This window comes from Corvus cornix, chromosome 1A (genome assembly GCF_000738735.6).
Source record: "Corvus cornix cornix isolate S_Up_H32 chromosome 1A, ASM73873v5, whole genome shotgun sequence".
In the NCBI taxonomy this organism is placed as follows: domain Eukaryota; kingdom Metazoa; phylum Chordata; class Aves; order Passeriformes; family Corvidae; genus Corvus; species Corvus cornix.
The window spans coordinates 32,901,938-32,927,738 of record NC_047057.1 but is presented as its reverse complement, the minus strand read 5'-3'; the positions used below and the strand labels follow the sequence as shown (position 1 = coordinate 32,927,738).

The window sequence follows — 25,801 nt, the reverse complement described above, 5'->3', positions numbered from 1 at the left end:
GAAACCCAACCAAACCCCAGTCCTGTTAGCTTTCCTGTGTAAAATACACAATGACTCCTCACAAGAAAAGGCTGTAAGAGGGAAGATTATATCCTTAGGATTCCCAAACCCTAGCAATCTTCCATTGCATAACCAAAATGTAGCACAGAACCACATAAAGAGCCACAAGAGGGGAGAAAAATACTATCCACAAAATACCTGGGTGACAGAATCAAATTCCCAGTCCATCCTCAGCAACATTAAACAAAAGGATGGGGCAAAATCTGGGATTTTTTCCAGAAATATCAAACCAGAAGAAAGTGTAGGAAGATTATGTGTTTTGATGCATGTTTGTGAGCTATAAAGCCATAGCTTTAAACCTGCAAAGTAGTAGTATGGGTTCTTGGCTATACTTGACAGCTGTTGAAACCTCTCCCACAGAATGCAAATAAATATTTTATCAAAAATAAACAAGGAAAAAGGCCTAAAGCAGCTTTGTGTTCAGTGGGAGCCCACACTGGAGGAAAGAGAAGTGCCAATGTAAGCTATCACCTTATGCTGCTTGTTGTTTCAGAAAGATTCTTAGCCTTGCAATTTATCTCTGAAAGTAACATTCTGAGTAACTCTGTATGAAACCACTTCTATCAGGAGCCAGAGCTCACTGGGATGTATCAAAGCACATCTAAAATCTCCAGCCTCAAAAAAACTTCTCAATACAGACAGCTAATACAGACACTAAGTATATAAGTATATATGAATATTTCATCCAGCATATTTTTTAAGGGCCCATTAGGTGTCCCATCTCCACCACTCTGTGAAAACACGTATCCCAAACGGGGTTATTGCCTTTACCTACATATGAACAATATGGAAACCCCAAACCAGTGGGATTTTTAGGACTATGGCATTCATAGTTACGCCTCCAATCACATTCTCTGATCTTTATCTGAGTGTAAATACAAGAATGTCATTATCCAGAAAACCTCATTACCTGGGATAATAGCTGACTACGGTTGGAGCAGGGGTCATTGAGAATTACAAGTTAGGAAATCTTAAAAACAGCAATCCCATAAATGTATCCCAAAATGTATCTGAGACCTTATTAATAACAGCCTCTGAAACTCATCTCAAACACAGAGGCAGTGAGCATTGTGTGTTTGACGCACACACAGCTAGTACAATGGGAAACTGATCCTTGTTTATTTCAATGTATTGGTCTATGTTTCAGTGTATCTCTGGCTTCCATGCTTTGTAAATGCCTACGATTAGGCAACAGATCAATGTTTTAGCTACAAATGACAGTTCTAACATGGTAAATTGAATTTAAATTTCTTGATATTTCATATTAAAAAAAATCCGAAATTTTGATGGCAGGCAACTAGAATCTAGCATTCAGTCATGACCACGCATCAGTGCTTCTGTTGAGAGCCCACCTCACTGGAATAAACACACGTTGTTTGCTGACCACCCAGTTCTTAAAAGATTTTGATAGTGAGGCAGGATCTAGAAAATACAGCTGCAGAGCTGATGCCTCCCCCTTGGGATAGGTATAGTTGCAAATTTAGACAACACCCTACCGCAGACAAAGGCTGGGCGGGAGGAGGGTCTCCGGCAGGTCAAGAGTTAGCAGGTTTATCGGGAAAGGTCTGGGGAGGCTGCGAAGAGACTTCGGAGAGAGACTGGCGGAAAGCTGAGTCGCCGGACCCGGGGGAGAGGAGACGGAGGGAGAAAGGCAGTAGGGGCAGACGACACAAAAGCGCTGCGAGGCGGCGACGCCGGGCGGGAGGAGCAGGGAAAGGACCGGGAGATCTGGAGAGCGGAGCCCGGATCCGCGAGCCGGGCGGGACACGAGCGGGAGGAGTGCCCCGGGGCAGGGGCAGCGCGCTGCCTCGCCGCAGGGCCCCGGCCGCCCCCGGCCTCCCGCCTGGGCCCGGCCCCGCTCCCCGCGGGCCGCCTCGCCCCCGCCGCGGTGCCTCCGCCGCTCCTCATCGCGGAGCCACCTCGCTGGCCCCGCTCCCCGCTCCAGGCCGGCCCGGCGCGGGCGGGAGCCCCGCGCGCCGGACACGCCGCCGGCCCCAGGCCGCGACCCGGCGCCCCACGCCGGCCGGGCCCCGCCGGGGCTGCCGCAGCGGCGGCCGGACAGAAGCGTCTGCCTCGGGCCGGGGCCGCCCCCGGGCGCTGCCCCCCGCCCCGCCGCGCCTACCCGCGGCCCTCATCGCCCGCCGGCCGCCGCCTCCTCTCCGAGCCGACCCCGCGGCCCCGGCCGCTCTCCCCGCCCCTCTAAGCCGCTTACGGGGCGGCAGCCGCCGCCTCGCCCGGCCGGCGCGGGTACCTGGCTCCAAGGTGCACAGCAGGCGCGGCGCGGTCCGGGAGATGCAGCTGCGCTTCTTGAGCACATTGCTGAGGATGGTGCCCACGCCGCCGCCCGAGCTCTGCCGCTTCAGGCATCGCCCCCCGCGCCGCAGCGAGCCCGTGAGCCTGTCCTGCCGCATGGTGCCCGGGGCTCGCCCTAGGGCGGCGGGGTGGAGGGCATGGCATGCGGGGACCTGCACTGCAGACAGCGAAATCCAAGTGCGGGAGAGAAGAGGGAGGACAAGGAGAGGAGAAAGACAAAAAGGGGAAAAAAAAAAAAGCTGTTCCCGCCCACAATCCTAGCATCACTGCCTGAATAAAGCAGCAGCCTCTCCTCCTCCTCCAGCACCACCTGGAATGCAGCGGGCGAAGGGGAGCAGCAGCTCTGGTTAGAAATAAAGGGAGCCCCGGCGGCAGTGGTGAGGCTCAGCGGTGCCAAGGGGCTCCAGGACAATCCCCCGGGCTACACGGAGACCCCCAGCACGGGCAATGCGGACACGGCTCGCTTGACGCCTGTTAACAGGCGGCAATACTGACATTTCTCCCGAGAATGAAATGAGCTAAATATCCGCCAAAAGTCTTCTCACGTGGTACTCGAGCCTACAGCTGAACATAAACATAGGTAGTCCTGCTGCCCCTTTCAAAAAGCTGTCCTGGAAAGGAGTCCCACAAGCACTATCAGACCTCGGAGCAGGGAGCAAAGAGCATGTCAGTGCCAGGGCAGGCTGGGGTCCTGCTCAGGACAGCCCCAGCCGCAGTACAAGAAAGTGCACTGCACAGTTTCTGTTTCTCACTCTCCAGCACAGAGACCCTGAACATCCTCAGCTAAAATAACAGCCTTTTCTATGAATCTACATTGCAACTGCACTTACAAGTAATGATATGCCATGCGCTAAATAGTTAAAAGAAGCTATTCAACAGCACTTTATTAGATGCATTTTCCAGTGCTATTTGGCCTAAGAGCATCTTAAAAGGGTTTCATACAGATTCTCAAACTAGGGGTTTGATTGACAAGAAGGAAAAGCATTTGAAATAATGATAGCTTTTACAACCTAAACCACTCAGCGTTTCTGTGGAAGGAGAGCAGATTTAGCACACCACATTAGTCAGGCTCAAAGACCAAGCTACTAGAAGTCTCGGTCTACCTGCCAACAACTGTAGCTTTGAAACACTTTGGTCCTTTATTAAAAGGATGTGTTTCTCAGTCACATTATGAAGAGAGAAAACTGTCAACAGATAAGCAGTAAAGCCAATTATATAAAAGATACACAATATAAAACACAGAATCAAGCCTTTTTTAAAAATCAGTTATAACTATCTTTAGAAGTCACTGTTCAGCTTTCAGAGAAGTGTGATTTTGATCACACCTCCTTAAATATCTGCCTTCGTTTTGGAGAAAAGTCACTGCATTTGAGCTGTTAGCTTGCACTCTGAATAGATAATTAAGTCTGTGTGTCGGTGGTTCTTTTTTTAACAAAGGTGACACTTCCCTGCTGATGTAGACGATGCAAATCACTTTATTTCAGTGCCAGCTGGAGATGATGATTTAGCGGTTAAAGCATCAAATTTGAAATCAATTAGTCTCCCTAGGTGCACAGATAGTACCAATGGGACTATAACAGCAACATTTAAATACAGAAATAGCTGGATTATCTCTGTAATACTGTTCTCCTCTTTCCTGAGTATCTTTTGCAAATAGCACCACATCATTCCTGGATCATTTCAAGACTGACTAATCCAACACCACATGCCGTTGCCCAAAGTCTCAGAAGCCATAACCAAAGTTTCAGAAATCGCTCATTATCCATACAGTGAGAATCAGTCATCGCACTAAACTGTGTTACCTTCAATTTTTAAATAATTAGAAATCAGGTCTAAGAAAGACATCAATATTTAACTGATGAGGAAAACCAGCTCTCAAAATGAGAATTCAGTATCCCCACTATTGCTATTTCTCCTACTTGTCATCTTGTCTCTACAAGAAAACTGGAAACAATCAGGACAATCATTCTGTGACTGGGCACACGGGTACTTCCAAGCATACCATTAAGGATATTTCCCACATGCCAGCCAATTAATACAACGTTATTCTGAAGAAAAAAAAGCAAAATCGAACTTCAGGAGACAAAATGAAGAAGCCAAGCCATACTAATAGGTTTGATGACTCACTAGATCATTAGTATAAATGGATTTTAGAGGCAGGGATAAGCCTCCCATTAAGCTCACATATACATATCTTAAGGGCAAGAACCTAGCTTCTAGAAAAGGAGATGGCACTGGGTTTTAATCACTGATCAGGCAAAGGTCTAATCTGCCTGTGGCAAGACATGTCAACCATCATGACTCTAGTTTGATCCACCAGTGCATGGAAGTCTGGTCATGTCCACAAGCCCTCACTGGCATTTACTGACAAGACAGATGACATTCAGAAAGGATTCTGAGGGGAAAAAAAAATCAAAATGTTTGGCTAGGCAAGATATTTCAGCTCCAGTATTTTGTAATAATCGTGAGACTTTGCTTTTTTCCTCCCTCTGTAGTTCATGTACTCCCTCCCACACAACAGAGTCACTTTCTGAAAAACCTTACCTCCTCATTTGGTACCTCTTTACAGTCTTACCACCATCTGCTACACATGCCATTTTAAGGACAGAGAACTTCTTAAGAATACTATGTATATTCTTATTCCTTTTTTACAATCAACCTTAGGATGGTCGGTCCCAGGATCACCACCAGATTTTGACCAACTCCATTTACCTTAAACCTCTCCATTCTTTAGCCCACTTCTGTCTGCATTGGGACAATGAGGTAAAACACAGGCAGCCAGAAAGGGACAATGAGTACAAACAGATGGGACAGTGACAGGAACAGCAGCAGAAATGGGGCCACAGAGGAATCTTACTTTTAAAGAACCTATTTGCATGGAGCTTTAAGTGCCCAAGCCCAGGATTACTGGAAGGCACAATTCACCACCACTTCTCTTCTGATGTGTGCTAAGAAGACTGAATGTAATCAAAAGACTAAAAATGGTAAGATATGTTCAGCTGGGTCACTGTATTTAATGAAATCCACATCCTCCCCTTTATTTCACAGAAAATTGTAGAGACCTTCCTTAATTCTGATTTGCATCACAACATCCCAGTAAAACAGTCAAAGTCTGTGAAGAAAGCTTATTTGCCACACTTCTCGACACCTATGGTGGCAAAAATACTTAAAGCAACATGTACCCATGAAAAAACATAGTAAGTATACTGTATGATAATACTGTCATATGATTAATCCAAGAGGATTTTGGAAATCACAGTTAGACAGCAGCACTACAGCAGCTGATGATACAGCAAATATCAGAAAGAAATATATATCAATAGGATGAGGGGGAAAAATGTATTGCAACCACAATTGTCGTATTGACCAAATCATAGGGTCACCGTCTGCTAAACCCCGGAGCTCCATACACCACTTTAAAGAGCCAAGAAATGTATCCAGAAAATGTAACCCTATTACCACTGGGTTTCAAATAGCTCTACAGAAGTTAGCAAATAAACCAACATATGTTTTGATGTGTATTGTCGTTCACCATGAGGCTCAAAAGAAAAAAGATTTCACTTTCAAATGACAGTGTACAAGAGAAAACAAATGGAATGAAATATGTCCACACTGGAGACAAGAAAAGGTAAGCCGGTTTGAGATTATCCCAGAAGGCAAAACTATTTTAAATACATTTAGCCCATTAAACCATCTCCACTACTGGAGCACAAAACTCCTATCCTACCCAGTTCTATGTGTGTTCTATTATTAAACATCCTCTCTGAAAAAACAGCCCTGCTTCTTTCTGCTTGATCCTAAAAGCCTAAAAGCAAGCACAACCCGCCCGGGGTTTCATACTCCTCCAACGCACCTCTGACAGCTCTGACAGCTTGAAAAGAGGTCTCTGGCTTGTTGGGTCTTCGACACCACAGGGGCACAGGTGCTACAGCGATGCTACAGCACGTGTCCCTTGAACACATAAGCCTGTGAGGTGGCACAGCCCAGCACTCCTCCCACCTCAGCCTGCAAGCAGAGCATTCCCTCCTGCACTGCCTGTACTGCTCTGTCCACAGCCCCTGGTAGTGACGTGCTGCCTCAGACAGTGCAGGGAGTGCATGCTGTGATCCACCAGCTACCTGCAACTACTGTGTGGACAACCAAGCACAGAGCCTGTAGCACTGTTTTGTGTATCTGTTTGCATCACTGTTGCAGGAGCACCTAACAAGGGAGCCTGGGGGCAAAAGTGGAGAGATTTGTATTATGCAGAAGGAGAAACATGATTATGGATTAACAGATTCAGTTCTGCCACCAAGCTGGATTCTGCTGTCAAACAAGTAATCCAGAGCTGTCTTTACTGCACAAAGGATGGTTCCAGAAAAAATACAAAAACGAGTTTTTGCTACTGTATTTGTGCCTAGAGAAGGTTAATTCTATGCACTTGTTGAAAGCAGGGCTCAGGAAAATGGTGCAGTGTGTTCATACACCACAGCCTCATCAACACAGCATTTTTTCATTGCATTTATCATTATTTGTATCACTTTGTACACAAATGTCACAAAAGAGGTCAAGACCTCGCTGTGTCCTATATTAGACATCACAGACAAAAACTGCAGAGCTAATCCTTGCCTACAAAGGTCTTCAGCGCAAATATAAACTACACAATGGACAGGAAATAACATCTATGATTTCCAGGAACAGAGAACAAAATTTATATGATTTAGTCTAAGGAAGAGTGCAGCTAGTCAAATGTTTCCTGTTCCTTTAGATTTCAGGCACATAACCTTATTACTTATTTCCCCCTTCAAAAACTGCAAGCACAGTAATTACACTTTAATAGAGCCTTCCTTTTAAGGAAGCCCTAAAACAGCACACTTGTTCTTGGTGAGCTTATGACAGAGGAGCTGGGGAATTCTCTTGTTTATAGGTAAGAGATCTGAAAAATAATATTGATTTTATGATGTTTAGCCATATCTATTGAGGACTAATCTAGAGAAAATCATTAAAATAGCACTGCTTAGTATGGTATATATCTTTTAACAGGAAATTACAAGTCTGTAACTCATGTAAGATGCTCACAACTGCATATGCACTACATGATCCTTCAGCTATCACAATCAGGATTCAGCCACGAGAACTTCAGACTCAAGATTCTTTGTTGTGATCTTTAGTTGTGGGGTTTTGTTTTTTTAATCTTATTCTCCCATTTTCCTCCCACACACATTATCCACTCGTGCCTTCTGTACTACACACTTGCATACACTAGGACAGGATTGATGAGAAAAGAAGGTCCCCTCAACAGAGCGAGCATCCCCTGCCCACAAGTGTGTGTTGTAATTTATTCTTTGGGAGTGATGGACAGTTACGTCTAGTAAGTTTATTTTCAAGTTGAATAATGTTCATAGTCATATTGCTTCTTGAAATTTTTGGCGGATACACCCTGAGAAGTATGCCAAAGTTTTCCAGCATTAGTGAAAGCACTTGAAAATATAATATATCTGTAAATTAATTGTGAAAGCAGTTTCTAGCAGTTTACAGCACAATGAGATGGAGCTGTGATGACCAGTTCCCCATCTAGGGAGGCACCACATTCCTAGGCAGGGAATCAGTGCAGGTAAGGCTGACTGCAGTCCCTCAATCCCTTGGTTGTTCAGAGTAGCACAAGATGCTTATGCAATTGGATCACATAGGTGAGCATGTGAAAGCCCTCACAAGCATTGCAGGTTGCTAAAACAGACATACAGATATGCCTGTAATCCCCCTGAACCTACTCATAACCTCTTTCCATTTGTAGATACATAACTGTTTAAATGAATGAGGGAAGTGCAGAAAGACTTAACATCTGTATAGTACCAGGGTTACAGGCAGCAACAGCAGAACTGCATAAACTCATCTCCCAGATCTGTGCTCGTTCCAGTAGAGCAAAAAGCTCCTGTTTTCCCTGTCAGAAAACCCCTCAGCAGTAAGCCAGAAGCTTTTCTTAAACCTGTCTACAACATCATCACATCAAGCTAACATTGAATATGTTAATATTCAAATGCTTTACTTCACAAATAATTGACTCTCCTATGTCACCAACTCTCACCAGCACACCATTTATAAGCTTGTATTCTGTAGTTCCTAGGTAAACTGGTTTTGAGAATAGAAGAATTTAAATTTGCTTATAATTCAGCAACCCTGAGCACAAAAGTGACAGCAACCAGTGCCAATGGGCTGGGTGCAAAGGGTGACCTATTTCAATCCAGGCCCATCACTGGGAATTGACTGTTCCCAGAGCTTAAAAGGAGAGAATTGAAAGAATTCCCAAAAAGTAGAAACTGACTCATGTTTTTCAAACATCGTGCAGCACAGATCAGAGGCACCTCAAATATTTCAGAAAAAAACCAAAAACCTTACTGAAATTATAAAACATATGTGATGTGGAAACTTCTAACATATGGTTCAATAGCTACAATGAAAGAACAAGGCAGAGATTTTACTCAGAACTATGTGGGAAACAAAAAAGAGCTTAGACTAATTTTGCTTGATCACAAGACAGCAGTTAGTTCACCTTATTATGCCAATAATAGGGGACAACAAATTTACACAACTGAGTACACCTGAGATACTATTAAAGCTATCTGTATTCACTGCAGTGCCTGTAAATATCCTAATTCTGGACTCCAGCACTATTACTACAGGTACTGCACAAGCACAGCAAAACCTCAGACTGCCTGCTTTAAAAAAAAATAAATAAGAGAAAACACATTAGCAGACAAAGAAGTACAGCCAGATGATATTGAAAAGCATAGTGGACAGTACTCTTAATAGAAGAGCTGCTGTTGTTTCTACAGCCTTCATGGCAGAGATGAGCTCCAAGGGACACACCATGAACGCATATGGTCAATAAGAGGGCTAAGAGATCAGTGTTAATCATCCACAACTTCAACATGGTTAAACATCTATAAGAAAATGCCAGCATGGGGGGAAATTGAAAACATACTTGTTTTAAAACACATGTGGGATGGAGGTAGGAGGCATGAGCCAAACTTGAATACTAAATAAGAAATTATAAGGACGGGACAAAGGAGAAAAAAGTAGGTTGTGAAGAGTTTTGGATATTAAAGCAACAAGAGGAAGACAGACTAGATCTACAATGACCATAAGGAAAGCACACACACTAGCATTCATGAAAACATATGTACAAACACTAAAACAGGTGATTAATCAAATGCTGAAGTCCACTTTACGTTTAATTCTTTGTTTATATACATGTTGTCTTCCAAAAGGATGAAAGTACACCCAACCAAAAAAAAGTCTGCAGAAGCTTCCAAATGCTATGTTCCACATGCTTCTAACAAGCTCTTAATCAGAGAAAAATTATAGATAAGTGGATAGATATCTCAATGTTGTAAAATTGGCTGTGTGTTTGTAATTCAACAACAGCATCTAGGTTTCTTATTATATTTTTTCTAATTTGGTTCAAATGCATAAATAAACTCTGAAGTTATAATTGCCACTTGAGGAGCAGTGATGAAAAAAATAAAAGGAGGGGGAGAATCAATTTTTTTCACTTGTTGGCTTCATGTGCCAACTATAAAGTAAAGCAGATCATACACAGCTACCTTAAGTAGATAGCTGCATCTCATGAGCAAAGTAAAAGATGTGTCATGCAAGCACTGCTAAAGTAACAATATATTTTAACTGCTGTAGTAACCAGTAGCATAAAGCCTAGAGTTAACAACTGGAATAAAAGTCATAGCAATGCTTATATGGTCGATAAAATATAGAGAGAACACCTTTTAAATTAAATACAAAGTAATGAATTGAAGTGAGCTTTTGAAGAGCAAATGACCTTTTTGTCAGAGAAATTATTTGTGTCTACCAAAGAAATTCAAATATTTTGGTAAGGAATATATTAAGAAGAAAAATTGTTGAAGAGGCCTACATAATAAAAAAATACTGCTGAAAAGTATGATTATAGAAGTTAAGAAATGTTCCCTAACCTTGCTAAGCAATATGAAGTAAATGCATATCTTGGCCAGTACTCACACTCCAGAATCCTGCTTAAATGCTACATGGTAATTTAAAAAAATAAGTCACCAAGTCAGCAGAAAAACTAATGCAATGCATGAAAAAAAGAATTCTGACAGGTATGACTTGTAGTTATGCTTAAATAATATTGCAGAAAAATTGAGGTCATAGCAGGTCCCAGATCTAAAACTGAAATTCTCTTCCTTTATTAGAATCTGATTATTTGCTTAGCACCTAGCATACAAATTGAATTTTATAGTGTGAATCACCAGCTTCATCGAGCTGAACTGCTATTTCAGAAACAGCAGGATTTTTATCTCCCTAACATAATAAAAAAAAGAAAAATGATCCTATGTCTCCAAGACAAGATTTATCCACAAATAGAACACTTTGAAAGATTATAGATTAAAAATTAATTGCCAAAGTCAGAAAAATTATTAATGACAAAATCTCTTTGTTTGGGGCCAGGAAATACTATGGAAATAGGACCACATTTATACATAAAAGTTTTTATACATTGATCCATACTTATTTGCAGTAATGCTAAGAATGTGCAGCAAAGACTAGGTTCAGACCATGGGAGGCTTTCATTAGACATGTAGCAAAGAGCCAGTCTGTCCTGCACTGCCCAAGGATAAGAGTCCAGCTTCCAGCTCGGATCCTCTCTCCCAGTACACATGGCCTCTATGGACAGAGCTCTGTTACACAGAACAGAAACATGGCCCTTTCTGGAGCTGGGGAGGGGAATGCTGCTGACTCCTGGAGAAGCTCATATACGCACCATAGAGCTCTTGGAACCACAAACCTTGATCAGTCAATAGCAAGGCCTGCACCACCACTGCAGTCTTTGATCATGTATGCATTGGTTCCCATTTGCAGATGCCACTAGTGCCATAAAGAAAGTTTTGCATGTATGTGAAGCTACTGCAACCCCAAGTCCTCCAGACCACCTAATTCTCTTCATCTCCCATGTGGGCCATAGCTTCACAGAGCATATTCTCCAAGTTCTGGAAACAGAAGCAGCTAGCAAAGCAAAAGAACCTCAAATCACCGCCTCCACTTCCTGAAAAAGATACACACGTTAGTCATTTAAGCAAGTTTGACACAGAGAGTTTTTATGATGAAGCTTGTGAGATGAAGAGGAGAAAATAGTTATCAGTTCCAACACCATTACTACTCCAAGATTTTAGACTCAACAATTAAATGACAAAATTTCAGTTCACAACCTACTCTTACAGGGCAAGTTTATTGAATTGGATGTGTTTAGGATTAATCAAAGGCTCATTTAGTACTGAAGCCTAGAGCCATTAAAATTGATTTTGAGCATGTACAATACCACACAAGCATGAGTTTTGCTAACAGCAAAGCTCTGGTTGTTTATTTACTACTGCGTAGCATGGGACAACTCACTTCATTTCTTTAAGCATGTGCTTCTTCTGCCAGCCTTCAAGTAATCTTGTCCCATTAAGTTTGTTTTTCAAAGAATCTCATACCATCTATTTGTCCGGTGATGTCTACCTTGTCCAGCTCAATAGATACTGACTTCTAGACCTCTCTAGATATTACTATAAATATCAGTAATAATGAGTTGTTCAGATTAGTATACATTTTTTAAAAATATCAGCTCTGTATATTGATTACCTCCTCACTCTGACTTCCTTTAGTTTTACTGCACAATTATTTTTCCTTCAGGACCTCAGGTCCAATAGCTATTTCTGCCAATAAGCATTGGATGAGACAAGAAATTAGCAATAATATGTTGGGGACAAAAACTCCAAAACCCAAACAAACAATGAGAACCACACAAACACACACCCAAAATTAAAATGTTAGCTATCAATGATACCTAATCCAGCCCAAGAATCAAAAACTGTTCACGGTCTGTCTTTTGGTCATATGTATCATACAGATGGCAAGGAAAACACGTTGATCAGTATCAGGTTCTGTGATTTTAGGAAGCTACCAATAATTTACAGAGAACTAAATTTAGAAGCTGTTTCACTGCTTACAAAACATAGCAAGAAGGTTCCAATTTTTACTAAGAAAAAGATAAATGATAGGCTTGTAAGTAAGATGATCTAATGTGGAGATAGAACATAGACTTCTTGGGCAAATTTCAAGGGTATGTGAGGAGCACTCATTTACTGCTTAGTAAATCAAATTCAGGTTATTAACAGCTTCAAAGAGAAAAACATTTTAAAATCTGATATTCTCATTTAACTCTTCCTTCAGAGCTGCCCCAGTGCAGACTTAAAAGCAGGACTATTGATCCAAACAGACTAAGTTCCACAGCCCACTTTTCTAGCATTTTGTTTTTAAACATCAAGCTATCTCAAAGCTGCAGAAACATAGCTGCTGGCACTGCCTGATGCTCCATAAATCAGTCTATTCCTAGCACTGATTATCCCAAGCAGCTGTTACTCTCCATTTGATCTTCAGTATCCAGGAAATCTTTTCTTCAAAGGCTAATGCAACCAAAGAATGTTCAGCCTGTACCACTTGGAGATAAAATGCATCTGTGTTACTTAAAGGCCATATACCCTGTTGGGTATTTTCACTGAAGCCCCATTAACCCTCCTACAAGTTCACAATGTTTGGGGTTGGTTTTTTTATTTTTTTTTTAGAAAAGAGTATTTCAGTAGGAAAAAGAACAGCACTGTTTCTTGTACAGAAGTGTAACCCCCAGCAGAATAAAAGAGAAGGCAGTGCTCAGCTAGGCAAGTGTGAAAGACTATGCATACGATCTAATGACAGAACTTTTTCTCTCAGGCTGTTTCCACATCCAAAAGCTTGTCAGAAAAAGATTAAAAGACTGAAATGACATGATATTATAGTTACGCAGCTCACACAGCCACCCCTGCTGTGAGCTTATACACACAAACAAACCCTTACATCTTGATTGTTCAATGTCTGTCACAGATGCTGTGGCTCTCACTACCTGCAGGAATCGGAGCAGATCTACCATCAGTTCAGAAGTGTCTAAAGATTTGTGAAATATGAATGTACTCAGGTGCATTTCTCACACATCACTGCTTCCCATGTGGCCTTTGGCACCACTGGTTGTGGAGCCAGCTTCCTTGCAAATTGCCAGTTAGTGCAATGAACTCCTAGGTTATAGCCTGGATGTGACAACGCCTCGCAGCAAAGCACTCAAACGCTTTCGCACACAGACGTGCAGGCTGAGCCCTTTGCTCAGCTGGGCTCTGCACCCCACTCCTGCCCCCACAGCCAACACTAGCCCTGCCCCAGGGCAGACATGCAGCTGCTGGGCTGCAGCAGGATGAGCTGTTTCACACTCTTCCTGAACCTACCTGGAAATTGGCACTTCACCTCATCTAATCACAATAATCCCTGGTTGACTAAATAAAAGCTTTTCCAGTTTTTCAGAACTATTAGACTAACAAAACTTTACCATTGATCAGGTATCCATCTGAATAGCTGCAAATGAGCAGAGGGAACAGCAATGCCTGCCAGTTATTTCTCATGTCATGACTGACTGACAGGGACTGTAGACAGAGAACAGGTTGTTCTGACTTTGTTGTCTCCAAACCGTAGCATCCTTCCTCCAGCATGCCTCCTCAATTTGAACTAATCAAATCCCATCTCCCAAAGTTACTTCAGTACCAAAGAAATAAGAGGTCACTGGTTTGAGAACCACTTATTTCGGGCAAATTAGTATATAAATACTACAAGTATTGCTTGATAAGTAATCCAAAAAGCCCCCCACACAATAATCTGTTGCATCAATCCCTATTTCTAATACTAAGGAAGTATTTAATGTAACAAGTACTCTCCAGTACATCAATTCCTTGTGGCACAGCTGTTGTGAAAAGTGTAATTCAGTGGAGTCAAAATTCTACATGCATTACAAAGCTAATCCTGTGAGGTTAGCTACAACTTTGCAACAGCAACAGGATTACTGTTACACAGAAAAATATGGAGAAGCAGCTAAGCAGTCAGCCTCCAAGTTGTATGCATACCCAAAATAAACACAACCTCGGGTATAGCACTAACTCAACCAATTTCCTTGCCATCACAGCTGCTAGCACACTGACAAAGGACAGTTGCAACATCCTACACCAAATGCTGCAGGACAAGAATTTGTTAGTGACTCTGTGGTCTGTACATCCCTATACTGAACAATCTGCATTTTCTGTTGCAAACCGGGCCTAGATTGAGCAGCCAGATAATTGCTTACAAAATTATTTACTGAATTTACTGTTCAGTTCCATGATAAAAAATGAAATATTTATTCTGCAAGTAATTTTCTATGTTGTAACCACATTCAGCTGTTACTATCCCACCAAGTTTCTACATCATTAAAAAAAAATACTGCTGAACTATTTATTAGGGAGGAAGGGAGGGAGAAAGTGAGGGAGGAAAGAAAGAGAACTATCTGTAGTTAATCAGTGGCTGATTCTCTCACAACCTCAGGTGACCATTGCAAGGTGCACCTTTCATTTTTAGAGGCTGAGGCCAACTACAGAACATACCTACACAACACACTTCAGACAGGCCAATTTAGCCCCACCACACCCTCACCCCAGATGTCTGCCTTTTACAGGGCAAGCATTCAAAGTGGGGCAAGATGGAAGGAGCCATGCAGGAGCATGGCTCTCCATTTCACAGGGCCCACAGCTTATACAGAAGTGGAATGCCACAGCTGGTTGACCAGGGTCTCCCAGGTCTCACCACACTCCTGTGGGTGAAGGGCTGGTATGCCTCAGAGCAGCCACCTGTTTCTGCGTGAGGCACGTCTGGGGCCAAGTTTGATGCCCAACAGGCAGAAGTGAACAGGCAACTGAAGGCTCTCTCCTCTCAGAGGCAAGTGCCCCAAGGTCAGCTGCTCATTTTGCCCAGCTTCCACCTAGCCCTGAGCCCCTGGCATTTCCCTTTCTGAGAAAAATCCCACCCCTCCAGACACAGCAGCTCACTGAACTGGAAAATGAGTGGCAGCAGTGAGCCAGAAGGCAGCACCTTCCTCAAGCACATAATGGTCTCCTAGTCAGCAGGCTCCACACTGTCCCCAGGAATTTACTAGCAGCAGTGACCCCAGCTCCAAATGCAACCAATTCCCTATTAACAGTAGCAGTAGAATGACACTTAAAAGAAAAAAGTGCCAGTCAGGTGTAGTCTTACACCCTGTGCTGATACTGAGCACAGCCCAGTGTCCCTGGAAACAGACTCCCAGGGCTTTTAACAAAGGCAATCTTGCCTCTGGCTCCTGATGCTAGTCAAAGCAGCCACCAAAAGAGTTTGCTCAGTTAAATCCTGAATAATATAGCTGAAGGAGCCCATGATAAAAGCCATTTTCAATAACTGCTGAAATTTTAGCCAATTATGAGATAGTATTTGTTCTGAGGAGGCTGGGAGTTACTTTTGGTAGACATAAGACACTTCAGTGGTGAGACTTAGGGACAAAGTAGTTAGGAAAGTATGTGACACAGAAAAGTAAGGATTCATATAACCCCTACAGAGTCAGAAGGAAAACATATGGTTTAGGAATGCATGTGGGCTCCTCAGCTCCCTAACCAGCCTGGCAATCCCAGTGCTGAGCAGCCAGGGAGTGAGCTGCAGAGATGGCTTGCTGAATGTTCCCAGGAAGATCTCTTCTAATATAGTTGGTTGAAACCACTTTAATGGAAAGGTCTGACATAAAATACCAGCTTGTGGAAAGCAAAGTCCTTCATAGCAAAATGTCATCTTTGATAAAAACAGATTTCCAAATGCTAAAAGCATGATTTTGACTCTTTTTAAGATTAAACATTTTATCATCTTACTTGAAAATGGCTCGTTACATAACATGAAATGAAAAAGGCATCTGAACAAAGCATTTTAATTTGAAATGCAAGCTTTCAGAATTTTGCTGCATAAGCAATTGACTCTTGTGAGTGGGTGTTTTATTTCATGCTGGAACAAGATATTTTAGTTGCTGTATCCTTAAAGCAGAATTTCCCTCAAAAGTGAGGATTCCAGGTTCTGTAATGCTCTGAGCACTTCGTTCTTGCCACCTTTTGAATGTGATATTCTGCAGTGACACAGACCACAAAAACTTCAGTCAATATATGACCAAATTAGACAGCAAATCCAGCCTCTTTCTTTCAGTGAAAAAAGAAAGAAAAAAATTATCTTTTCAACACCAGAAAAGCAAAGAAACTTTACTTCACCTTGGGAGTTAAGAAACTGAAAATGGCCTCAAAGTGGCCTCTGAGAGGTACCAAATCTGCACAATCACACAATTTGCCAGGTTTGTAGGGAAACTGACTGCACAGTTTGCCAATTTAGAATTTATATTACAGCTTTGTTTTTACAGTGGAAAATATTGGCAAGAGAAGATGGCAGTCAGTTGAAGTATTTTTCATTAGCCAGCCAATGGCTTCTATTGACTCACACATCAGTCAGCATTCTGGGGCTAGCACAGATCATCCTGAAGAGCTGGCTGGAGACAGTGCAGTGGGGTGGTCTCTCCCCCTAGGGCTTACCAATGTTACTGCTCATCAAGGAATCAAAGATGTCAAAATTCATTACTTGCAAGATCTGCTCTGTGTTCACATTCCATCAGCAGCACAATTACACTTTAAATCTGGGTACTAAGTTGATAGTTCTCTAGAAGAATATCCTATGAGAGGGATGGTACACAGTGCTATACTAGAACTTTACTGACTTCCTGCTCCATTAAACTATTTCCCTAAGTCCCAGCATCCTGGCTGTGCTGCTCAAAGACCAGTTCCAAGATGATATTCTCATCAAAAGAAAGTAACCATGGAATTCACTACCTAAAAACTCCTTGGGATTATTCCATTAGTGATTAGTTGTCAGTCCACGTTTCACACAGCTGGTATTATGTTTGACAACACTGAAACTCTCTCCTAGTCTAACTAACAGATGCCCAGAATACACAATCTAATTTACATTAGCAAATAGTAAACATGACACACACCTACTTTTTGAAACATTTCTTCGTGACCTGATGCACAGAAATGAAGGTTGCTGTTTGCAGTCCTTCTCCTCCAAGCTAAGTGTTAAAAGAAAAGTAATCCTTCTCAGTCCAGGCTCCAACTGAAATTGAATAAGCTTTCAGAATCTTTCCTGGCTGAAGCTGAATGAAGTACGTTAGTCAAATGGCATTTAATTTTATATTCATCACTATAGGTGGCTCTTTTGAAGGGCTCTTCAGTAATCTTTTCAAAAATTACACAATTTATTAATAATGCTGGATAACAATGAACAAGTTAGTTAAGATCACACTTAGATGTAGAGCCATTTTCCCTTGTGCACACCCATCCCAAGGGACCAGCAGGTGAACTTCACCATCCAGATCAAAAGAACTGCTGCCCAGTGGCCCAGTGCAGCTGGTGGACCAAGCACACAGCTACCATGCCCACTGAGCCAAGCTCTAGCATCACTAAACACAGGTTCTCTCCTTTTCTAACTGCTCCATTACCTCACCCTTGGCAAACCAGCACAGAAATGGATCGGAAAATCCTTGCTAACCAGTGCTCAGCCTACCTCCACTAAACTGCCATAGCACCAATATTCACTGAGTAACTCAAGTCTTCATAAAGAAATAAAAAAATTAGAACAGAGCAATTGGGGTGTTCCAGGTTAAAGCCTATTTATATGCTTTAGTACTGCATATAAATGCTGCAACAGTACATCAAACTACTGGGAACTGGGGGGGAAGAGACAGATAAGTCACAGGCAAAATTTGATATGCATGAATTATTACATATGTACATAAGTACTTGCCCCATGTTGCAAGACATCTGATCCAGCGTGAAATCAATCACCAAACCACAGAATACCAGGTTGGAAGTGACCTCAAGGATCATCAACTTTTCTCAATAAAAGCATGGTCTAGACAAGATTGCCCAGCATCCTGTCCAGCCAAATCTCAAAAGCATCCAACATTGAGGAATCCACCACTTTCCTGGGGAGATTATTTCAGTGGCTGATTGTTTTCATTGTGAAAAATTTTCATCTCCTCCAAGAACCTTATCAAGTTCAAGTTCAATCAAATCAATATTAGCTGTGTCCACACGATATTGTGTTAAAGCTGTTCTTACCCCTTTAACCAAACTTTCATCCTACGAACTAAAAATTGTGAATTTCTGGCTTGGTTTTGTAACCACATTGAGGGAAGAGGAGGGATGGAGAAAATGGGCCAGTAGATAATTAGTACATGCAGGAAAAAGACAAGGAAGAACATATGAAGGGGACCAAGGAATAATGTGAAGAAAACTCAAGGATGGGGAGTAATTTGGGTAGACACTGCAAGACAGACAAGATGCAGGGATGGGGAAAATGGAACAGAGCTGAGAAGTCCAATATTTAAAGATTGGGCCATGTAAGAAAAGCTAATAAAGCATTTGGCAGGAAAAAAAAATAAAATGGGACAGAACACATGCAGTAGGACTGAAGCTAAAGGGGTGGAAGTAGGGAATGAGGAGACAGGAAACAGAAATTTAATCTAGATGTTAGAGTACTTTTGCATATCTAAATTTTTGCACTTTTTGAGGTGCACATGGTAATGTAATCTTACTCAGTTCTTTGCTAATCACAATTCATGCAAATAACATCAGGCAATGCTTTCCCAGTTTCCTCTGAGTTCCCTGTGAGAAAAGTTGATGCTATAGAGACAGTAACTCGTTCTCAGAAATTGAGGAGACTTCATAGCCCAGCCTTCTACCAGGAAACTGTCCATGCTCTAGGGACATGCGGGGGACAAACCTGTGCTCAGATGATGCCAGTTCATGCTGCCTTTCTATCCAGTTAAGATGCACTCAAAGAGATCACAAATACCACTAATAAATACAGACGTAACCCTCTGGATTTCTCTAGTTGAGTTCCAAAACATTCAGCTCACTTAGTCAGGAGCTTCTGAATAACTTTGACAACCATGTGGGAATTAATGATCTCAGTTATAATTAAAAAGCCATTTGCCACTGTTTTTCATCTATTTTATATATGGAACCTAATATTTCCTTTGTGGATAACATTTATTTGACAACCTGATGCTAAATCTTTTCATCCAACTATTGCCTGACTGCATTTGTAAAGCGCTTCCCTTCATGTTTAAGGAAGGCTTTTGTATCCTTATCAAAACTAGAGATACACTTCTAGTTCTGCACAAAATAAAATATTCTGTCTCCCTCTACTGGCTCTGCATTAAATCAAACCAGAAAAAGGGAAAGAAAAACTAGAAAGGAAATGTTTATTGTTATCTTAGAGAATTCTATACAGAAACAATGCTCAAATAACAGAAGATTAATACTTTAATCATAGTTTCTAAACAAGTATTAGAAGAGAGAATACAAAGAATCTTTCTGAACACAGCATGAGACCCATTTAAAGTTATTATAGGTACATAGCACCACCACAGCAACACAGCTATGACAGAGAAATTACTTATATATTTGGGAAATTTTCTACTAAAATTATTTCTTCATTAAAAATACAAGAGAATATTAATGAACTTTCTGTTTCTGTAACTTCAGGTAATTTTATATTGAATCAAATTCAAGCATTCCTGCTTGCTTCCAGCCAGACTGACGTAAACTTGATGCTTTTACTTCTAAATAAATTACAGATAATACATGGTTTTGGTTTGGGTTGTTTGTTGGTTGTCTTTTGGGTTTGTTTTAATTAACATCAATCAAAATTTGTGGTTCAAGGAACTTCTGGTTTGCAATTTGATCAATCAAAATATATTTAGTAATGAAAGCAAGCTGTCACTATATAAAATACAGGGAGATGAAAGAAAGAGATGTCTTTCGCATAATCTTTAGATGACAGCTTTGCAAAACCTTGATTTTTTTTTTTTTTCTCGGATGATCTCTGAGATCATCCAAGAAAAAGATCTCTGCTTTTCTCAGATGATATAATTAAGTGTATAAAGCAGACTTTGTTTCTATTATGGACTTGAAATAGTTCATAGTGCTCCAGAACAAACATATATCTTCTTACCCCAAATAAGTCAAAATCACAAGAGAAACATGTGCCATGCTTGCCATCAGGTCATCACTGTGATTTCTCTCTTCATTGGAGTATTTTATTTAAATTTGGGTAAAAAAAGTATTACTAAAATGGAACAGTTAATTCATATATCCTACAAACTACAAGTACAGCACAGTGTACTGTACAGTGATATATGATTTTATAATATGTCCTACAGAACAATTTATCATTCCTTTAACAGAGCCATGACCATTCATGTGTCCAACCAAAACACATTTCACTCTGCAGTGAATTTTATTTTCTATGGGAATACTTACTTGTATGCAAAACATGCATCATCTACTAGGGACAAGGGTCAGCAGCATAATGAGAAACACAGTAAGTTATGAAGTTGTCCCTGGCAACTGTTCCTCTACATTTACTCTACCCACTCAGGGGTTCAAATGCTACAAGAACTGTGCTGGCTATCAGTGGTCCTGAAGCACAAGAAAGTCAGATGTGGGCTCCAAAGCTGTCAGGGGGGCAGGACTCCTCTGTGCATGCAGCAGAGGCCAAGAGCCAGCATAGGTCTAAGACTGAGGAGTGGATGGCTCCCTGTGTGAGCTGCAAAACTCACAGATCCTGAACTTTCTGACACTGAACACAGTCCTGAGCATGCAGTTTTTTAAACAGTACCTGTTTTTTTCTCTCTGTAGAAACAGGTTAAAGCATGATAGACACTCGAGCAGAAAATAAGACATCAAATTTATCAGCCCTGTAATTTCTGAACTTACTGAAATTACCACTAGGAGTTAATTTGTCAAGCAGTATTCAAAAAGGGTCAGACAGAATCTCCACCTTTTTGTGAAACAGTATTTGTTTGCAACTGGGCTGTATAGATTGCTTAAAGGTAGCACTTAAACATCTGAATGTTAACTTAAGTTTAATTGAAGACTACAGTTCCACCTCTACATAGAGACCCCACTATGGGGGGGAAAAAAGATTCAGAGTTTACAGCCAAATCCTCTAAATATGAAGAAAATTCAAGTAGTCTCATTTAAAAGGAGACTACTGTATATGCTTGCATACTAGTGTCATGGAGGCCTTGGTTCTCAAGCTGACATTAAGAAAAGAGTTTTTGAAAAGAAATATGCCTACAGAGTACATGACAGCCAAGAACTTTCATGCCAGGTTTAAGTAAAACAAAGGAACGCTTTTAAATGCTTAAAAATTTAATTTCACACTAATAGACAAGCTCTTAACTAGACTACGTCAGCACATGCCACTACAGTAAAATTCTTTTAGTAAAGTCTTTACATGCACCTCAAAGCTCCTACAGACATTTTTATGAAAAGACCATGCTTTATTTACTGTACCTGAAGATTTCTGTACCTGTCACGCTGCATGTTAATGAAAAAATAAGATGGAACATTAGGTTATTTTCACGTCTTTTCTAAAGGCATAATTTCTATTTATTCTTACATATCACGTCACATGCAGTTTTACTTTAGCAGAACTACCAAAAAGCACTTCAGTCTATCTTAAGGTGAAAACTTTGCCAAGTCAAATAAAAAGGTTTCACTGTGCAGGAAAAAAAGGCTAAACAATGAAAGAACAGCATTTCTTCTCTTTCCCACGCACTCTCTCAGAAACCCCCAAAACACTGATGCTGATAAAGGGCTTTGAGGGAAGTAGGTTTTTTTTTACTAATACACCTCACCTTGGATCAACTTGATAGAAAGGAGTTACAAAAAATTAACAGCTGGGGCTACAGCAGCTTACCCAGCTGAGCTAGTTAAACTTTGCCTGTTTCCAGGTACCACTGACATCAGTAGGAGCCAGTCATATCTAAGGAATAGCATAGCCTGGCCTCTTGACTTTAAATTAAGTGTGAGGGCTTAAAATACTGCCCACCTTAATGAAATAAACTACTTACACTAGTACACAGAAAGTACTTACAGCGTTTCTGGGAAACTGCCTGTAAACAAGCTGTGACAATGTCGCAGTTCTTCTGGACCTTTTGTACAAGCCTGTCTTTCTGCTTCAGAAGACGGAGCAGCTTTGCTGATTGAACGGAAATTCTGTGATTCAGTTCTCGTTTTATAGTTGTTAATTCATCAACATCTGCCAACAAGCAGAGAAAACAACTTCAGTACAGGCCAAGACATTCACAAACAGCTTATTGTAGTTGACACGCAAAGGCACTCGCCCTGCAAACATTTACATATACAAGCTCTCTATAAACGACAAGTTCTATTGACTGGGGTAATTCCCAGTTATAAACACTTTCAGAATCTGAGCCAAAGTCTTTAATTTTCTTTTAAACAAAAGTACTTCAATTTATTGCACAGAGTATGAATCTTAACAATTATGCTGTTATAAACTCCTAGGAACATGACAGATGTAGCCAGAATATACTGATAATAGTGCAACCAGGGGATACATTTTAAATACAGTACCTTCCAGAAACTGCCTATGCAGAGACAAGAAATACACTTGTAACAGACGAGGGAACATGTTCAAGAAGCTGCCTGCAAAGCTACAAATGCAACTCCAGAATGACCTCTAAGTGGGAAATTCTTTCCACTAAAATGCAACTAGATGGCTTCAGTCATGGCCTCAGTTATCTCCCCTGGTCAGTCACAGTGCCACCAGATCCCTTTAGTTCATAAAATGTCTCAGCTAACTTCTAATATTCCTGCTGTCCCCCCGTAAGGTGAACTTCAGGTCCAGAAAAGGGAGTTGTTGGGGAGATGTCTTAAGTCCATTATTTTTTCTGAGTCCTCTGCTCTGTTCTCAGAGGCTCACCCCACCAGTGAAATCCTGGGTCTTGCTTATCACATGTTGACCTCTTCAGCTCCTCCCTGTAACAGCCTGGTACAGCTTGCCACCAGCATCTACACAGCTGCCTGCTCCCTGAAGCTAAGTTTTCAAACTATCACTTTCAATGCAGCCCCTATCCCCTGACGCTGGGAAGAAAATCAGCCCAAAAAATCCCTTCTTCAGTAACCTGATATAATGGGAAAAATACATATGCATCCAGGAAAAGGAACTATCAGTGGGATAGGAAACAGCTCAGCTCATGTGGCAAATCTTTTACAAAAATTCTGGAAAGCCTAAAGAAAAGGACAAATTAGGCTGAAATGACCATCAACCATGGCCTAGTGAAAAGTATGACTGCAAGGAGAGGGGAGCCACTGATAAAACAATTCTGTATTTTATAGACACTTCCCTGTTTCAGCACCTGCTGCTCAGATGGAATTCTCAATCACTTGTAACAGGCAAGGTGATTTAAAACCAGATCTATGGATTCTGAGAGCAAAAAAAAAAATAAGTTGCATTCCTACTTATACAGTCACTACCAGAGCTGTCAGATGAGTTTTATTCTTTCCTATTCATGCCAGTTAGCTGTCCCTGTAAAAACAAGTAACTTGGCAGCAAAACGAATGAAATACCACAAAATGTGTTTCTGTACAAGAAAATTTCCTGTTGGGTCTCAGGTTGCCAAAGGACACACAGAAGAACTCGAGCTACATCCTAGTAACATCAGATGCCGTATCATCTCATTAAGAAGCCAAACACGGAAGCAGATAGCTGTTTGTACAGCTCTGAAAAACAGGCATATTTAGTCACCTCTTGGGTTTTTTCCTCATCAAAAGTAAAAGTGATTAAACATCAGGAGACAAGAGGCCTTTGTTCTCTCTTCCTCTTCATTGGTTCAACTTGGAGTTGCACATCTCAGTCTTTCACAAACATGCACTGTTGAGGCTACCTAATTTTCCTAAGAATTCTTTGAAAATTCCATTTAGATTCTGATTGACTCCAGCATTTACATTTTTCATTACACCCCTTTTTTTTTCCGGAAGACATGCCAAGCTCCAAATAAGCTTTACAGTTGTCCAGTTTAGTTTGTCCAGTAGAACTAAAAGGACCTGAGAAAAACAACTCTCTCTCTTATGACACTGTACGTGTAGCATGTCTTCTAGATTCAGAAAATAAGGACTGAGAAAGAAAGAGAAAGAAAGAGAAAGAAAAACTGGACATTTATTCATTACTGTAAGTGAGGAAAAGCACCAAACTCGCAGAAACACAAGAGCTTGGGCAGTCTATCACAGAAACTAGTAGCAGACGACCCTAATTCTGCTCCTAGGGCACCTGAAACAATAGAGGGAGGAACAGCACAGGAGGGCCTGGTCTGAAGAGCTCTCAGCTAACAGTATGTGGGAAGTTTCTCGGAGCCACGGCCATGCAGAAAGCCTGGATATAGACACACATAGACACGTGCGCGCAGGCACGGAGGGCACCTTCGGGAAGGACTCCCTTGCAGGCACAGAGGAAAAGCGAGGCGGCAGGGGCAGCTCCCGGCCCCAGCGGAGAGGCGGCAGGGGCAGGCAGGCGGGGCGGGCTGTACCTTTCAGCCGCAGGTACTTGACCTGGCTCGGCGGCTGCTGCAGCTCCCGGAGGGCGCGGGAGCGGGCGCTGCCCGAGGGGGTGGCCGCCTCGGCGGCGCTGTACAGCTCGGTGAGCAGCCCGCTCACCAGCGACGAGGTGCGGCTGGACCGGCCGCTGCCGGGACCCGCCTCGTCCTCGTCCTCCTCCTCCTCGGCCAGGCTGTCGGCGCTGCTGCCCGCCCTGCCGCCCGCGCCGGCCTCCCCCGCATCCATCTTCCGCACCGCCGCCGGGTTCCGGGCTCAGCCCGTTCCACGGCCACACGCCGGGGTGGGGCGGGCAGGGGAAAGGGAAGAGGGCGGGAGAGCCGGACAGGAGCGCCGCGCCCGCCTCCGCTCCCTCCCCGCGCACCGTGGTAGAGGCCGGGGCGGGCGGGGAGGCGGGGGCGCTGCACCTGCCGAGGGGCGGGGAGGGCGGGGACCTCGCTCCGCCTCGGGGCGGTGACACCGGGCACAGTACCCGTGCACTGTGCGGCTGCCACGGAGGTCACCGCCGTCCTGCTGGCCGTCCCGCTCCTGCTCCCCCGGTGGAGCGGCGGCCCGCTTTTGCCAACAGTTCAGTACCTGTGCTGCAGCTGGTCCCCGTGACACCACCTGCAACCCGGAGCGGATGGCGGGGTCCGCACGGCCGCCAGAGCCGGGCGCGCCTGGGCTCTGGCTGCGGCACCGATGGCGGTGCAGGCAGGCCCGGCCACACGCGTAACAGCCGCGACTAATTCAGGTCGCGAATTGACAGAATCGCAGAATGGGTAAGGCTGAGTGGTCCAACCTCCCTGCTCAAGCAGGGTCATCCCAGAACACATCGCACAGGACTGCGTCCAGACAGTTCTTGAATATCTCCAGCGAGGGAGACTCCGCAACCTCTCTGGACAACCTGTTCCAGTGCATGGTCACCCACAGTAAAGAAGTTCTTCCTCATGTTCAGGTGGAACTTCCTGTGCATCAGTTTCTGTCCGTTGCCTCTTGCCCTATTGCTTGGTTGAGATGACCATTCTACCGCTGAGAAGAACTGGCTCCATCCTCTCGACGCGCCTCCCACGGATGTTTATCCA

At 42.7% G+C, this 25,801-nt stretch overlaps 1 protein-coding gene across 5 annotated transcripts in view; it reads right to left on the bottom strand.

Annotated features, from left to right (window-relative positions):
- The window catches only part of TBC1D30 (TBC1 domain family member 30), a 53,147-nt gene extending 27,709 nt beyond the window's left edge, over positions 1–25,438 (bottom strand). Inside the window, exons 1-2 of one of the 5 annotated variants that reach the window (XM_039571139.1) lie at positions 25,314–25,438; positions 22,261–22,425 (exon numbers count right to left, since the gene is read on the bottom strand). Coding sequence is in view for 4 of the 5 variants with exons in the window: in XM_039571135.1 (XP_039427069.1) it covers positions 22,261–22,425; positions 24,713–24,965 (418 nt within the window). In the remaining variant the exon portion in view is untranslated. Of the gene's footprint in view, positions 1–2,311; positions 2,624–22,260; positions 22,426–24,712; positions 25,070–25,313 lie in introns of those variants that run through there. The other 4 variants (XM_039571135.1, XM_039571136.1, XM_039571137.1 and 1 more) reach the window with 4 other exon arrangements.
- Between the last annotated feature and the right edge of the window lie 363 nt (positions 25,439–25,801).